Source organism: Oryza sativa, chromosome 3 (assembly GCF_034140825.1).
Source record: "Oryza sativa Japonica Group chromosome 3, ASM3414082v1".
Taxonomy (NCBI): domain Eukaryota; kingdom Viridiplantae; phylum Streptophyta; class Magnoliopsida; order Poales; family Poaceae; genus Oryza; species Oryza sativa.
Genome location: NC_089037.1, coordinates 23,474,747 through 23,490,984, shown reverse-complemented (window position 1 = coordinate 23,490,984; position 16,238 = coordinate 23,474,747). Strand labels below are relative to the sequence as shown.

The window sequence follows — 16,238 nt, the reverse complement described above, 5'->3', positions numbered from 1 at the left end:
AGACAATCAAATTTTGTGTAATTTGCTAATAGACATAAAAAACGTGTTATAGCTGAAATACATCCTAAAAAACTGGTAATTTGCTATAGGACACTTTGGACTCAGTTGAAAAGATAAATTTTTAAGAAAGACGAGAATGTACCCATTGAGTGCTCTACCTCGGGCCATCGACCTCATACGCTTTAATGCCCTTAGGGCCACATGCTTCAAACATGACATTAGAGTAAAAATTTAAAAATTATGTAACTCTAAATTTACTATCACCCCAAATACATCAATAGCATACATCATATTACATCTTCACTTCCGTCTAAGCTCAAAAGCTTTTAATCCTAGAGGCATTTTTGTCTTTTTGAAGAATTTCTCTCTCCAATTAAGTCGAAAGTGTTTTTTAGCAAATTACCAGTTTTTAAAGTGTCTTTCAGCCGTGACACATTTTTATGATGCCTACCAGCAATTTACACAACTTTTAAGTGTACTGTAGCAAATTTTGCTGTAAAATTTATCTCATCCCATCTGAGAAAAAGAAAGAAAGAAATGGGCCATGCTCCTGGCTAGGCTTTATGAGGATGCACCTGCCAATAAGCTCTTGGTATTATCTGAGGCATCGAGAAGATATGACATATGAAGTGATTAAAGATCTATCTATGCCATGACAACAGTTCCCTTCCTATCAAAAATTGTAATCAAAGAAGAATGCACAGCTCATTAATTCCAAATAGGATATATGAAATTTTTTCGTAACTATCTAGTTGACATGCAATAGACGGGTGGACGTCCACTCGAGCTATTAGAATCCTCTCCCCTACTCTCTATCATCCACAGAATACTGTGAAAAAGGACAATGTCCAGATTTTCATTGACATACTTCATAAAAGAAATTGTGAACTATCTTCTTGTGCTACAGTTAAGTATGGAAGACCATGAAGCTTTCCTCCATTCCTACCAACATCAAAGACCGGAGACAATTACAAAATAACCAAACAATATAGACACTCTCACTAAAGAAAACTAGAAAATGAAACTTAATCCAAATTTTTAACTGAACATCAAAACTGAAAGAACGAAAGATGGAAAAATAAAGAGAATAAAATGAGATAAATTACCCATGAAAGTATAGTGATCAAGGTGAAAGAAAAATATTCAGTGTATGCTAGGCATTGTCTGGGGTTATCCAATGTAATGCTGAACTGGGTAGCAATTGAGAAAACTGAGGGAGGGCAAATCATGGTAGTGTTGGCGTGTACTTCTGAAAAAATGGCTCAATTGCAGATGAATTACAGATTACCATGTTCCTGATCAAGAATCTAAATCATGCAGGATCTTTTGCGTTATGGAGTATTTACACGATCTTATCAGGATGGCAGACTACAATAACACATTACATAAGCAACAATATTTGTATTTAATATTGACAGGTAAACAGTTTGATACTCATAGCTTACGTTTCAGTGGACAACCAGGTAAAAATTGCAGTAATATCAAAGACTGAAACCAAGCTGAAAACGTCTGGATTTTTGGGTTACAGCAATATTTGAATATCTGATTTTCAATAAATGCTAAAACATCACAAGATTAGTAGAGCACTGCATGACAAAAGTCTCGAGCAATGTTCTTGTGAGCACATAAAACACAACACCAAGGGCGATCGAGACCGGGAGGGCCGGCAATGCCTTACGGTAGAATGCTAGTAGCAGCAGGGTGATACCGAGCCCAGCAATTATGGCAAGATAACATGCATACACTGTCATGTAGTCATACATTGCTGCCCTCCCGACGAGAACGCTGTAGAATATGAAGTCCCCCAATCCAAGCTTGATAGCCCCAGATGAACTCAACCCTATGCCATCTTCGTCATCCTCCTCATCCCTGGTTCTCTCTGGTCGCGGCTGGATCAATGGTACTCTCATTTCAGGAACAGACACACTAATCTCCGGCGATGCTGGCAACACCTCAACTTGTGCACTAGCAGAATCAGAGCTCAAATTCGGCATCGATGTTCCAAGCCTCAAGTTTCTTGCATCACCAGCCAAGCCAACCCGTTCATCGGATCGGATTGCGGAAACCCCCAAATTGCCAGCTGAACTGGCACCAAGATTTGTCCCCAACACCTCACCAAGCACCTCAACTGTGGAATTGGCATCCAACTCTGCACCAGATTGCGTCCTCTCCCTCCACAGCCGCCAATTGTGGCCATGGCGGGGATCCACCGGCCTTGCCTCGTAGACCAACGCCGGGATCTCCTCGTTCCTCTCTATGGCCAACTCAAGGAGCAGTCTGAGAGGGCCACCGGGCAGCAGCACGGCGGCGAGGTCGTAGACCGCCATGGCGACGAGCAGCGCCCAGGTGGTCCACTCCGGGAGCAGCGTGAACCAGAAGGCGGTGAGGACGGCGATGGCGACGAGCGCGGCCTGGTGGAGCGCGATGGGGACGGAGGCCGGGGAGAGCGCGGCGAGCGCCAGCGCGGCGGCGGCGTTGGGGAGGAGCAGCGCGAAGGAGGCGGCGTCGAGCGGGAGGCGGAGGCGGGAGAGGAGGAGGAGGGCGACGTGGCCGCCGAGGAGGAGGAGGACGGAGAGCGAGGAGAAGCCGAGGTAGGCGCGGAGGCAGGGCGTGCAGCGGAGGTAGAAGAGGAACGCGAGGAGGAAGGTGGCGGCCGTGACGGCCACGACGAAGGTCACGGCGGTGATGAGGGCGGTGGTGATGTCGTCTCCTCCTCCGCCTGGGCCGGCGGCGGCGGAGAAGGCGGCGGTGAAGGGGGAAGGGGAGGAGGGGGAGGAGAGGAGGGAGACGAGGAGGACGACGAGGAGCATGCAGGTGGAGACGGGGGTGACGATGCGGGTGATGTCCTCCCCGAGGGAATCGAGCACGGTGGTGGTGGCGGCGGCGGAGGAGGAGGAGGAGGCCTCGCCGGGGACGGTGGCCGCGGCGGCGTCGGCCATGTGTGTTTTGTTGGTGGATGCGAGGGGAGGAGATGGGGATCGGTTTGGGGCTACTTTGCTCTTGTCAGTCTCACTTGACTTGGTTTACCGTCTCTGAATTTACCAAGGGAAACTTGAGCCATTCATCTCAGCCGTTGATTCTGTCTTATGGTTTGGATCACCTCTACCTCCAAGTTCAGTTTTTTTTCCCTCAAAAAAAAAGTTCAGTTTTTCATCTCAACCATTGATTCTAAAAAGTTTAGTTACAGAATTCAGAAAATAAACTACTACCTCCGTTTCAGATTATAAGATGTTTTGAATTTGATCAAAGTTAAACTTCTTTAAGTTTGACTAAGTTTATAGAAAAAAAATAATACTACGTAACAGTTTCAATCAAAGACAAATTTATTATGAAAATATATTCAATTAGCAGCTTCATGATCTACCGGCAATAGCTCAACTTCATTCTTGAAAGATATTCCTTTTCTGCAATTCCTTATTGTGTTTAACCTTTTTATTGCATTTTCCATCCTCCATTCAAGACTTTCAGGATGCTTATATGAAGGAACAATGCCCCTATCTTCTATATCCTTCAGAAGTTTCTCCCCATCCTGCATTGTCCCTGTTGCATACATAGCTCCAGTCAGTGTGATGTACGTTGTAATGTTCGGCAGAAGTCCCTTCGATTTCATCTCTTCATAAAGATCTAATGCATCACAAATACACTTCTTGTTGCATAAACCAGTAATTAATACATTATAAGTGACAACATCAACCTTCAGCCCACATGACTCCATCAACTGCTTTAAGTGGAAAGCATCATCAATCTTGAATTCTTTACAAAGACCATGCATTAGGGTAGTAAATGTAGCAATAGTTGGCACCATGCCTGCACGCATTATGCTACTGAAAACTATGATGGCCTCTTCAACCTTTCCACATTTACAAAGGCCTCTAACAATTGAACTTTCAGCAACTTCAGATGGCACAACACCAAGAGCTTTCATGTCCTCTTTTAGCTCAAATGCTCCATCAATGTCTCCAACCCTGCATTTTGCATTGATCAATGCAATATAATGTGTATGCTTTGGTTGAAGCCCGCTTTCTACCATGTCATGTAAAATTTCATAACTCTGTTGCAACCAATTTTTTCTGATTAATCCATTTACCATGGCAACATATGTTTTACTACTGGGTGACATATGTAACCACTTCATATAGCTGAAAAGTTGTAAAGCATTAGACATCTTAGATTTCTCACTGAAAGCCTTTATGAGTATATCAAAAGCTAAATTATCAGGAAAAACTCCTTCTAAGACCATCTTCTCCAAGAATTTAACTGCAATCTCAATCAATCCGTACTCACAAAGTCCAAAGATGAGTAAGCGGTATGTCACATTATCTGGTTTGATCCCTTCTTTCACCATATCCCTGTATAGATATAAAGTTCTTGACAATTGTCCCTTCTTGATGTACCCATGCATTAGGATGTTATAGCTAGCAGAGCTTGGATATACCTCATTCTCATGCATGTTACGCATCAGTCTTTCTATTTCATTTATCTGTCCTCCCTTTAGATATCCATTCATCATTGAATTGTACGCAATACAATCTGCATACAAGCCTTCCTTGCATATAATCTCCTGGAACATGTAAGAAGCAGCCTTCACTTGACCTTCATTTACTAGGCCATTCAACAAACAGGTATATGCAATGGTATCAGGAACCAGTCCTTTCTCTAACATCATCTGCAACAAGATGAGTGCAGGCACAACCTTACCTCTTTTGCAAAACCCATCCAGAAGAATGGTGTAGGTATAAGTATCAGGTAAAATGTTCCTTGTGACCATTTTCTCACATAAATCCAGAGCTTCATCTAGGGTTCCATGTTTGCAGATCCCTACAAGTAGTGTATTCAAGGTTTTCTCATCAATTGCACAAGCTTTCTCAAGAAGATAGACCATAAACTCTTTTGCTTGTACCAAGTGGCCTCCCTGACATAATCCTCTGAGCAAACTCCCATAAGTGCAAATATCTGGAGGCCATCCATGTCTAACCATATTATCATAAACTGAAAATGCCTCAAGTACATTACCTCTCTGGCAGTAACTGTCTATTATGCAGTTAAAGGAAGCAACATCAAATGATATCTTCATCCTAGACATGTATTGTTTGAATTGCTCAGCCTCTGCAATCATTCCCTCTCTATAAAAAGAACATAGTAATGCATTATGAATGACTGAGTTGGCAACTAGACCACTTCGATAAATATCCACAAAATACTTTAGTGCTTCTTTGGCATGCCCAGCCTTGCAAAAATAAAAAACTAGAGTTGTATATAGTACATTATTAGGCAGAACTCCACTTTTTTGCATCCTTGATAAAATCTCTTTTGTCTCATGTATCATACCCATCTTGCACATACCATTGATCAATGCTGAATAAGTAATAACATCTGGATCAATTCCATCCGCAAGCATGCACTTTAAAATTTGTTTAGCCTTAGAAACCTCCCCTAGTTGACAGAAACCATCAATGAGAATAGTATACATAGTTCTATTGATGGATATGCTTCTCGATCTCAGATATTTGATAAGATCTAATGCAGGTCCCAGCTTGGAATGTTTGCAGTAACCATTCAACAACGCACTATAAGTAAGCTCACTTGGTCTCACACCAGTGATCTGCATTTCATAAAGAACTCTGCGGGCTTCATCTGTTCTCCCATTTCGGCAGTACCCATCAATCAATGCTGTGTAAGTAGCTACACTTGGTTTCAAACTTTGTCTCAGCATTTGATTGAAGATATAGATAGCAAGATTTATCTTACCTTCACCAAAAAATCCATGGATCAAAGTATTATAAGAACATTCATCAGGTGTTAAGTTAACTTCCCTCATTCTTTTTAGCAAAAGGTATGCACGTGCACTCCTCTTTAGTTTACATAATTTATCTATCATGATGTTATAAGTATACAGATCTGCCTCTATGCCATTCTTCTCCATATCATCTAGAATACGCAGGGCAGACTTACACCTTCCCTTCTTAACATACCAGTTAAGTATAGTATTATAAGTAACAGCATTAGGTAAGCGACAATTCTTCATCTTTTGTAGCATACTTTCAGCCTTACTAAGTTTTCCCTGAGTGCACAAAGAATTCAGCACAATGTTGCAAGTGGTAACATCTAGAGGGAACTTCCGGTCCAGACTTTCTTTCAAAAACAACCAAACATATTCTGACTTGTTTATTCCCACGAGAGCATTAAGGATGTTATTGCACGAAAATAATGAAGCCTTAAATCCACATTCATCCATAAAGAAAATTGCTGCAGCCGCATCAAGTACTTTTCCTTCCTTCACATAAGCATTGACAAGAAGATCAACAGAAAAGAGGTTGGTGGGATCACAACGTGAAATGGTCCGCAAAAGGGAGCTAAATATGGCACTACAGGAAAAGCCTGTCAGGGCAAGGTGCCTCAACACTGACATCGCTTGTGATGGCATTTGAGCTTGGACAAGGATGTGGACAGCCATGCAATAAATATGGGTAATTCGGTCCAAACCTGATTGTTGAACGATAGAGTCCAGCATCCTCAAGGCCAGCTTTCCATGTGCCTTGTCAAGCTTCCCAGATTTGTATGCCATTTGACTCAAGGTTTCCCATCGCTGCATAGCTAGGACAGTGATGATGCTGCTCTCAACTCCATGAACTGAAAAGGAAAAACCAAATCAAGGGAACCAGAAATTGATGCCACCCTAAGAGGCAAAACTACAGTAGGCTATTCCAATTAAGCTAGTAATTGCGGCATGAGAACAGAAGTCAAGTAAAGTAAATCTGCATAGAAGATGTGGAATAAAACAGAACAAGTCAAATCAGTCATTTATGCAATATACCTTGCTTTTCCAACAGGAGATCAGTAAAATGAGACACTGGAAAGTGTCATCACTTATACAATACAGCTCCACATACGCATTACCATTAGAAGTTTAAATTTGGCTACTAGCAAAATTTTCTACCAGCAACAAATTCTCACTTCTTTTTATGCCATCTTTTCCCCTTTACTACTTCATATTCACATGTTCCACAGAAAGAAAATGCAAAAGCTACACTGATCAGACAACGTTATGTTAAGGAAGTGGTGCCAATTACCAATTGTTCTGTTGACAAAAATGGAAAGCTGCATTTAGCTACACCTCAAAGGTTTTCCAGTGAAAAGGATTTATGCATTAGCACAAGACTGAAACTAAATGTTTCGTGAGCATCAACAGCGACTTTAGCATGCTTTATAAAAACTAACGGCATGAGTTTGCCAGGTTTGGTACAAAAGGAATGTGCGTCAAGAAAGTATCACGATGGCATGACACAGAAACATAAGTCATGAGCATGACTCCAAGCAAGCATTTCAGCAAACAGCTTGAGTGCAGCAAACGAACTAGACACAGCCATAAGCAGAACAACCAAATTAGTCGCCACAGACGCAAAATGCGTCGTTCAAACACGGATTTGTTTTCGATGGAAACGAAAGCCTTCTCCGCGGATACATATATATGTACCTGAGGTGGCGGCGGGCAGCACGCCGGCGCCGATCCTGGTGTGCGCGGGCGGCCTCGCGCGGGCGGGGAGGCGGGACCAGTACGCCGGGCTGGAAACCGCGTCCCTGGACTGGACGATCCTGCGGCGGTAGGAGGAAGACGCCAGCGACGACGCCGACATGGCAGTAGGCGTCTCGCCGCCGCCCGCAGAGAGAGAGCCACCAGGTGGTCGAAGTTCCTGGCTCGCTCATCCAAATCCCACCCCCCACGCCGATAGCTTCGCCTTCCTCAACAGGCGGCGATGCGAGGAGGAGGAGGAGAGAGGCGGAGGACAATCGGGAAGGGCGGCGTGGGGGTTGGCGACGGCCGAGGGCCGACGGCGAGAGCGGAGAGCGCCGAGGCCGATGGATTTGGAGAATTGGAGGGACCTGAGCTGAGCGCCACGCGTGGCTGCGAGGGCTCCCAACTGAGCCGTGGACCGTGAGCCCGTTTGTTTGCGATGATCAAGGAATTCAGGACGGGCCAAAACCGATGTGGAATGCCACGATTGTTGGCCCAGTCCCGTTTTGAGGAAGGCTAGTACAGGGTTGCTAAAAATTTCTTGGAACAAGTTTTGTTTAGGTTCCTTCTCTTGACATCGAGTTTGAATTACGTTAAGATATAACGTGTCCCTAATAATGGAGTATCCGATATCCCAAGGTAGTATTGTACTTGGCTTCGGCTGACGTGGCGAGCTAACTGTGATCAACCCGACCGAGTAAGTGTGGGACCCATATAAAGATCACCTATCAGGGCCCTATCTTCCTCCATCACACCCTCTCTCTACCACCGATCAACACCACCACCCCCAAAAACCTCCCCCAAACCACAGATGCTCTACTGCATCATTGCTCCGACCGCCGCTCCCACCTTAGCAAGCAGCGGCCACAACAGCGATATATGCATCCAAGTCCACCTCCCTCCCATAGAAAAGTAGCAGCGTGTGCGGGACCACGCCTTCAATGGCATCAGGGAGGTGCATAAGTGGGTGTGCCGCTTTATCACCCTCCACTCCCTCCTCTTCTACAAGGCCACCCTCACCGCACTCGCCAGCAGTGGAGGCGAGGTTGTGTCCATGCTGTTCTCCCACCTCGCGTCCCTCGATGTCGGCTACTTCCTTCTACACCACCTACATACGTATCACCTATTCCTCCACCCCGTTCACTACGTCCTCCATGCCCTCCTCACCCTGCACGCCACGTCAGCACTACGCCTTGAGGCTGATGTCATTGCCTCCTAGTTGCACGTGTCCATCCCACGCATCCGAAAGCTGCTCCTCGCGCCCACCGCGCCACCGCCTTTTCCTCGAGTACATATGCCTCCTGCCCATGTATGTCAGCCTTCCCAACGACTTCGCACCCCCGATGCTGCAGTGGCTCAACGACGGCAGCGAGGGAGACAAGGGGAGTGGCGACAGGGGGGTTGCTCAACACCGCCAACGCCAAAGCACACGTGCAAGGCAACACCTCGCTCACCGCTCCTCCCTATCAGCCACCTCCCCGGAGATCTGGAGAGATATGGGGAAAAGAGGGACCTATCATGTGGGGCCCACATGGGTCCCACACTAATTCATTCGGGTTGACCATAGTAAACACGCCACGTCAACCGAAAACTAAGCACAATACTACCTTGGGACCTCTGGTACTTGGGTATTACAAGTTGAGAGACACATTATATCTGGTATTGCGGTTTAAAGACACGATTCAAACTCAATGTCAAGATGAGGAACACGTACTAAAATTCCATATAAACTTCTTACTTACAAAAATCTCAACGTTGATCGAGTCAATTGAAGTTATAAAGATCAAGATTTAATAATAATGTGACACATAATTGTTTGTAAAGTGTTTGTAAAAAAATGAGTAAATTTCAGAGAACCTTAATGTGTTTATAGTCAAAGTTGCATAAAACCACACGCATTATGACATGTGGCACATGACCACAGGCTTTGTAGCCTATATGTTTCATAAAACCCTACCTTTATTGAAATATTGATTAACTTCAGCATATTTGAAACATTTTTTTTCAAAGTATCAAAAAGTTGAACTATCAACCTTAGTTAAGAACTTAATAATTAAAAATTTTAAGTAAAATCGTGCTCAACATGCACAAGAATGGAGGTTTTACAAAACTTTAAAACCATAATACTTGGGGTTATGTGTCACAAGTCATAATAATACCTATGGTTTTTTATAACTTTGATCATAATACATTGGGTTTTCTGAAATTTACTCAAGAAAATTTAGTATAGGTATCATTTCCACAAACTAAAGAGCTCATCGCCGCGACCGTCGCTTCCTCCTTTGTAGCCACCACCCTGTCCCCCTCATTGCCTAAAGACACAGGTGGAACCGCAGGAGTCGTGGCATCCTCCTCACTCAGAGTGGCGATGTTGGTAGGGAGAGAGAGGACGATGGGCATTGCAAATCTGGCTGGCGGGATTGACGGCAACATGGTGATGCCAGCTCTCGATTCGCCAACGGCGTCTTGATCTAGCGATGCTAGCTGTTGATCTGGTGTTGTCGGCCATCATCTTCAATTTCAAGCAGAAGAACGGCTAAGGTTGGTGGCAAGAAGCGACTTGTCTCCATGTAGTCCAAGCATATCCGCGAGCTCGTCGACCACCTTAGGTGGTCTAGCGGCGACAAGCCCATCTCTTCCACCTCTAAGTCTAGTCTATCTTTCCTGTTGTGGTGGTGGTCGTCACCGGTGGTGGCGGTGGCATAGTCCTCAGAACCTCTCCTCACATAGACCACTGTTCTTCTCCCTTCCCTCACGCTTTAATTTCTGGTCACATGCAGGGCAGCAGGGGGCACAACCTCCCAATGCACGAGCAACCGTAGCTTGTCTCGGTGGACTAATCTCTAACACATCCTAACAAGGCTTCGTGCCTTGCATAGGAGCTGAGGAGCCTCATGGGGGCACACCCTTAGCTAAGGTATCACTGCTGCACCGACGTGGTGAGACAAGGAACTCGCCACGCCAGTGTAGTGTAAATTGCCTCATCAGCCACAAGCAGTCCCATATGCACTAGGCAATCATATACCTAGAGCACGTCCATGAGTCTGGGCTATCATGGCTACTAAGAGTTGGGGATTGCTATTTCCACAGCTACATTTGCACTGCATTTTTTTTTCTAAAAATTTTCATCTGAAAAACTTTTATTTGGAAAATTTTTATTTGAGAACTTTCATCGAAAAACTTTCACGTGAGAACTTCTATATGGGAATTTTATAAGAAAATGTATGCGTTGGGAACGCAGTTGTGCTAAATAGTAATTCTGCTTAGAGTGGATAGACTAATCAATTAAGTTATGAATTTGCCTTTTCATTATCTTTAATAGATTTGATGTTCTTCAAAAGAAAGTTGGTAGTTTTATGAAAAGTTTCTGAATACTTGAGTAAAATTTTGTAATAGAGACTCAGAAAGTTCAACTCAAATTTTTAAAAATCTACTGCAAATTTGACTTTCATCTCAAAAATTGAAATTCTCAACTAGAACTTTAAAACTTTTCAACTCAAAATTTAAAACTTTGTACTGAAAATTGAAAAGTTCTACCCAAATTTTGAAGCTTTCAACTCAAATTTCTAAATTTTCAACACATGTTTTGAATCTTTCAACTGAACATTTAAAACTTTCAAACCAATTATTTTTATTATTTTATTATAGAAAGTCATTAATGGTCTTGATGACAGGAAAACCGGCATTTAATGTGTTGCGCATGCAACTTAGCCCCATGTGTGCATGTGTGTATTAGCCACTCCCATGAATAAAATCATTGCTTATGCCGATCAAATCAATGAATTCATTTCTTGTGCAAAATATACACTTCTAGTGATCCTTCCTTCCTCTTAAAATGCCACAATTTCCCCGGTCCTTTCGTATGTTTTAGATGGAGACGACTCCCGGTTGGGCGCCCGATCGGGAGGGGGTAAAATTGGGCGCTGACGTCAGCATGACGTCAACACCCGATTTACGTGCAAAATTACTTTAAACTGATTTTTCTCTTAAATTACTTATCCAAATCATGATCTGATTGCACCATTAAATTCGTTGCAATTAAATCTTCAAAACAAGACCACACATGGATATATTCCGATGAAAAAAATTTAGCTTATTATTGAATTATTTATTAAATGTTGCACGATGTTCCACCAGGTATATCGGGATTGTTTCACTGAGTAGATCGAAAATGTTTCACTCGTTTAAATCGGGTGTTGTTTCACCTTATATAAAAAATGTTTCAGCAAATAGCGAAAGAATGTTTCAGTCCACTGCAACATTAGATCTATACATAGTGAAACATTGTGAGTACACTAGGTGAAACATTTTTCGGTGGAACAAAAAATAAACCAAATTCCCTTAATAGGGTGTTCCCAAAATATGTGGGTTTTTTTGTTGCAATGGAATGTTTCGTTCGCTGCAACATTAGATCTATACATAGTGAAACATTATGAGTACACTAGGTGAAACATTTTTGGTGGAACAAAAAATAAACCAAATTCCCTTAATAGAGAGTTTCCAAAATATATGGGTTTTTTTGTTGCAAAAGAGTATTTTAATTCACTGCAACATTAGATCTATAAATAGTGAAACATTGTAAATACACTAGGTGAAACATCTTTTGTGAAAAAATAGAGAGAGAAGTGGGTGGGCCCACAGGTGCGCACATGGGGAGAGGGACGCGCGGGGGCTCCGCCCGATCCTGCTCCCCCCGCGCCGGGCGACCGAGTTCAAGTATTTTCGGTTTTAGCTATCTTGCCCCTTTCTGGAGTTAGGAATAAGGTTTACAGACATGATATTGTGAAAACACATTTCAATTTACTTTTATTCTACAAGCTGCTTTATTTTAACAATTGTAGAAACTGCAAGGGTGGTGCCTTTTTCAGTGGTGACAATAATGAAACAAATCTGAAAAGTAACAGTACAGTGAGTTGTCATGCAAGCTTAGTATCCGCTATCCTTCAGCATGTAGTTAATTTTCTGCAAGAGTGCCTCTGCATTCTTTTCATTCTTTGGATACGGAGTTGTGCATTCCTGGAACCTGTGCAAGGTACCAGTGAAATCAGTGAAAAGCCCGTCGACGCCAATCTCACCGAGCCAATACTCGTACTCAAGATAAGGGTCTTGGTGGAAGTCGAAGTGCAAGAACATGTTCTCGTTTCTGAAAGTGTATGGATGCACCTGCAAATCATATCAAATGAGTCATGGTTTATGATTGTACTGTCATCTAAGATCATCTGATGAAATGTTTCAGTAATTGTGCAATCAGAGAAAAAAAAGTGTAGTGTTCTCATGAAAGATCACTAACCTGAAGATTCAGAGCGTGTGCTCGCGCGACAAGATCGGTTGGGGGACCTAGGTAATTATTTATGGGAGGAACAATTGTATCTTTCCATGGTCCAATGCCAACTATGTACTTCCTTATGAACGCAAGGTAAGCGTCCGAAGTTATCTCGTAGTATGACTGCATAATGAAAATTGATTTTTAGAGGGGCATCGATAATTAAACTTTACATGAGAGGAAAGAGGAAAATGTACTGAGAATACCTGATTAGTGTCTTGAGTTCTAACTGTGGTATCGTCGATTAGGAATATTTTTGGAGAGTTTGTCATATTTGACATGTAAATGAGTGACGATGGTGCGAAGGATTGAATGAACAATGGCTGTTTAAGCCAATCTTCAGACATGTATTCGCCTTTGTAACCATATTTCAGCAGTGTCTGGACAAACTTGTCCTCAAACTTCTTCCCGTCTGACCATTTGACCTGCAAATGAGATTATTCAAGAATGCGTAAATATTTACAGGTCAATCTTCAAAGCATCCCTCAAGGCCTCAATCGTCATTGCAGCAAGGGGTTTGCGAAACAAGAAGGAACCATGGAGGTGCAAATTCCAGAAAATAACATGTCGAGCCGTTTTTTTTTTGGGGGGGAATACGTAAAAGACTTGTGTATCTTTGTAGTAAGAGAAGTAAAATTTACCATTTACAGCTGAATGGAAAATAGAAAACAGAAGCAAGGAAGGGAAGTGAAGGGACTGGTTGCGCTAGTTCTATTCTTGCAACAAATGGGGCGATCTAGGACTGCCGCCGGCTACATAAGTAGCTGCGGAACCACAGCCTTCGCAAACTGCCAAAGAGCTGCTTCTTCCGCCATTGTCTTTGCAACGTCGACCCAGTTCTGCTGTCGTTGGTTGCACACTCGGTCATTGCGCTCTTTCCAAATGGACCAGGCTCCTAGAGTGACTCGAGCCGGTTCTTTTCATGATATAGAGTGCCAGAAGTAGTTTTTGGGCATATTTCGTTGATGGAGAGATTGTTTTCCTTTATAATATATAAGAATATGATATGTGGGACAAGTTACTACCGGAGCATGGTACACACAACTGTAACAGCAAGCCAAACAAAACATGACATACTAGAAATCTATGATAATAAAACAAACAGTAGCCACAGAAAAAATATCAAAGTACCTAAATCTGACAAAGTCTCCAAGCAAACAAGAAGCATGTTCTTCTTATTTCCAATTTTGCACCTCTTCTTTGAGTGGACCAACAAAATGTACAAGTTTCTATTAAGTCACTTACGTGCTCGTTGATGAAAATGGGATTCTTGAGCTCTGGGTATATCCCAACAACCCTATCGGCATAAAGCGCAATCAAGATGTACTCATCAAATGTAATAATCTGGTACTTCCCTGTGATCAAGTGTGAAAGCATTATTGGCAACCATATTTTAAGCACAGATGAAACATAGAACAATTAACAAAGATTAGACTGAGCATTACATGCTACAGAATACACAACTACCTAAGGCAGAAGAATGCAATAAATTGAAGACAGGAAGATAAATCAATTCATACCATTGTACTGTTGGTCCCTGAAATTGTAGCGTTGTTTCACCCTCAGTGACTTGAGTTCTTCAAGAGTAAAATCCACTGGGAGCAAACAAGTTCAAAAGTTACCCGCAAAATTAAATAACAGAAACAAATGCTGCAAATAGCAACAAAGAAAAACTGTGTCCTCATACCAACAAACCAGCCGGTCACATTTTGTCTCTCAACTTCATAGGTTCTCTTCCTGTTGGCAAATTCTGTACGATTGGCGATATCAGTTGTTGCGTCCAATATAACATCGTGGAAACATATCAGATGTCCGTCCTTTGTTGCAAGTATGTCAGACTCTATGAAGTCTGCACCTTCTTCAATAGCCCTCTGCAATACAACCAATGCATATCTTTGAGTTTGCATTAACAATCTTCAGAGAATCTCTCAGCAAAATAATATTATGCACATGATCTCCAAGATAGAATTTTTAAATAAATTTATATCATGGCTTGTCTTGGATATTGTTAGTTAACAACGTTAATGCAATCAAGTTTCACATGTCACTAAAATATGCCCATGCCTGTACTTCTTGTCACTTGTCATTTCGTTAACCTTTTGTTTTTGCGGATACAAATTTATTGTAATTTTATTTTGGAAGTGGTCACTCAAATTTGGATACAAAGTAGGTACTGAGAAATAGATTCTTATTTACCAGGTAGGCAGCCGTGGTCTCTTCGGGTATTTCACCATTGGAACCCCTGTGGGCAATGTTGTAAGGTCTGAAAGTTTGAAGTGGCTTCCTGTGGTTTACATCCAGCTGACTCTGCTGAGAGGCAGCTGGATTGGCATTGGATTCTCCAGAAAGTAGTACAAGGACAATGATAGAGATGAGCCCTGTCAAGACAACACTCAATTAACAGTACTAGACTTGAATTGTTCAAGTACGCTGAAAAGTTGGAAGTTTCATTCTTGATCAAGGAAATAGAGAAGTGAAGAAGCCAATTCCTTTGATAGTTATCATTCCACGAGAAAGATGCATTACCATCAGTATCATATGAACTGAAGAACATATATAAGGTAGAAATGCTTCAGTGCTAACTTGAAGAAAATATATGAATTACTCCATGAGAGCTACAGATTCAGATACCTAGTATTTCATAAACATACATCGAGGTTCATGTAAAAAGATGCTGCCAAGAGGAGCATTGGAACCACAGCATGGGACAGGAAAGGAAGATGTGAAGCACACAGGAGGTGCATTTTTTTCCTTTTTGAATAAACAGAGGTAAACTATTGTCAATATGAAGAGGAAAGAAATGCAACTGTAGCTGAGGAGAAGAGAAGGATTTTGGTCTTACAGAAGGCAGCCATGCTTCTCTCTCCTTCCTCTTCCTCCTGCAATAGTCTGAGCTAAAACCTCGTCTTCTCAAAAGAGGAGCCTTTCCTTCTTTCTCTCTCCTCCCTAGCTCTCTTGAAGAGCTTATGGCTGATGAGCTTTTAAGCAGAAGCACCCTGCCTGCGAATATTCCTTGGAGTTGACATGTTCTTTTGTAAGTTGCAGTTCTATTCTTCCTCTGTGCACACTCTGCACCAGTTAAGAGTCTAGAAAATAAAAGAAAGGAGAGTATATGTATATCCTATTCAGTCAGCTGCACATAGCATGAGCTTCTCTCATATTTTACTGATGAGGAACGAAGCTGATGGAAGATGGTAAATTTGCAACTTGCAAATATTTCCAGCAAAACTAGAAAGCTTATTAGCACATGATTAATTAAAGATTAACTGCTCTAAACTTTAAAAATGGATTTATTTGATTTTTTAAAACAATTTTTATATAGAAACTTTTTTCAAAAAATACACCGTTTAGTAGTTTGGAAAGCGTGCTGACGGAAAACGAGAAAGTTGAAGTATAGAACGG

At 42.3% G+C, this 16,238-nt stretch overlaps 3 protein-coding genes across 3 annotated transcripts; all 3 read right to left on the bottom strand.

The window, feature by feature from the left end:
- Nucleotides 1-1,386: 1,386 nt before the first annotated feature.
- Nucleotides 1,387-2,996, bottom strand: LOC9272037 (presenilin-like protein At2g29900). Its single transcript, XM_015777419.3, has one exon. The coding sequence runs from the start codon at nucleotides 2,937-2,939 to the stop codon at nucleotides 1,560-1,562; it is 1,380 nt and encodes a 459-aa protein (XP_015632905.1). The 5' UTR covers nucleotides 2,940-2,996; the 3' UTR covers nucleotides 1,387-1,559.
- A 218-nt stretch (nucleotides 2,997-3,214) lies between these two features.
- LOC107280481 (pentatricopeptide repeat-containing protein At5g55840) lies at nucleotides 3,215-7,928 on the bottom strand. Its single transcript, XM_015777416.3, has 2 exons — nucleotides 7,475-7,928; nucleotides 3,215-6,630 (listed from the first exon to the last, which is right to left on the bottom strand). The coding sequence occupies exons 1-2, from the start codon at nucleotides 7,632-7,634 to the stop codon at nucleotides 3,341-3,343; spliced, it is 3,450 nt and encodes a 1,149-aa protein (XP_015632902.1). The 5' UTR covers nucleotides 7,635-7,928; the 3' UTR covers nucleotides 3,215-3,340.
- Nucleotides 7,929-12,293: 4,365 nt separating this feature from the next.
- LOC4333407 (glycerophosphodiester phosphodiesterase GDPD6) lies at nucleotides 12,294-15,793 on the bottom strand. The gene is made up of 8 exons (XM_015772504.3): nucleotides 15,679-15,793; nucleotides 15,033-15,214; nucleotides 14,524-14,707; nucleotides 14,357-14,431; nucleotides 14,082-14,191; nucleotides 13,043-13,261; nucleotides 12,804-12,959; nucleotides 12,294-12,676 (listed from the first exon to the last, which is right to left on the bottom strand). Exons 1-8 carry the CDS (start codon nucleotides 15,689-15,691, stop codon nucleotides 12,440-12,442), a joined length of 1,176 nt encoding a protein of 391 aa, XP_015627990.1. The 5' UTR covers nucleotides 15,692-15,793; the 3' UTR covers nucleotides 12,294-12,439.
- Between the last annotated feature and the right edge of the window lie 445 nt (nucleotides 15,794-16,238).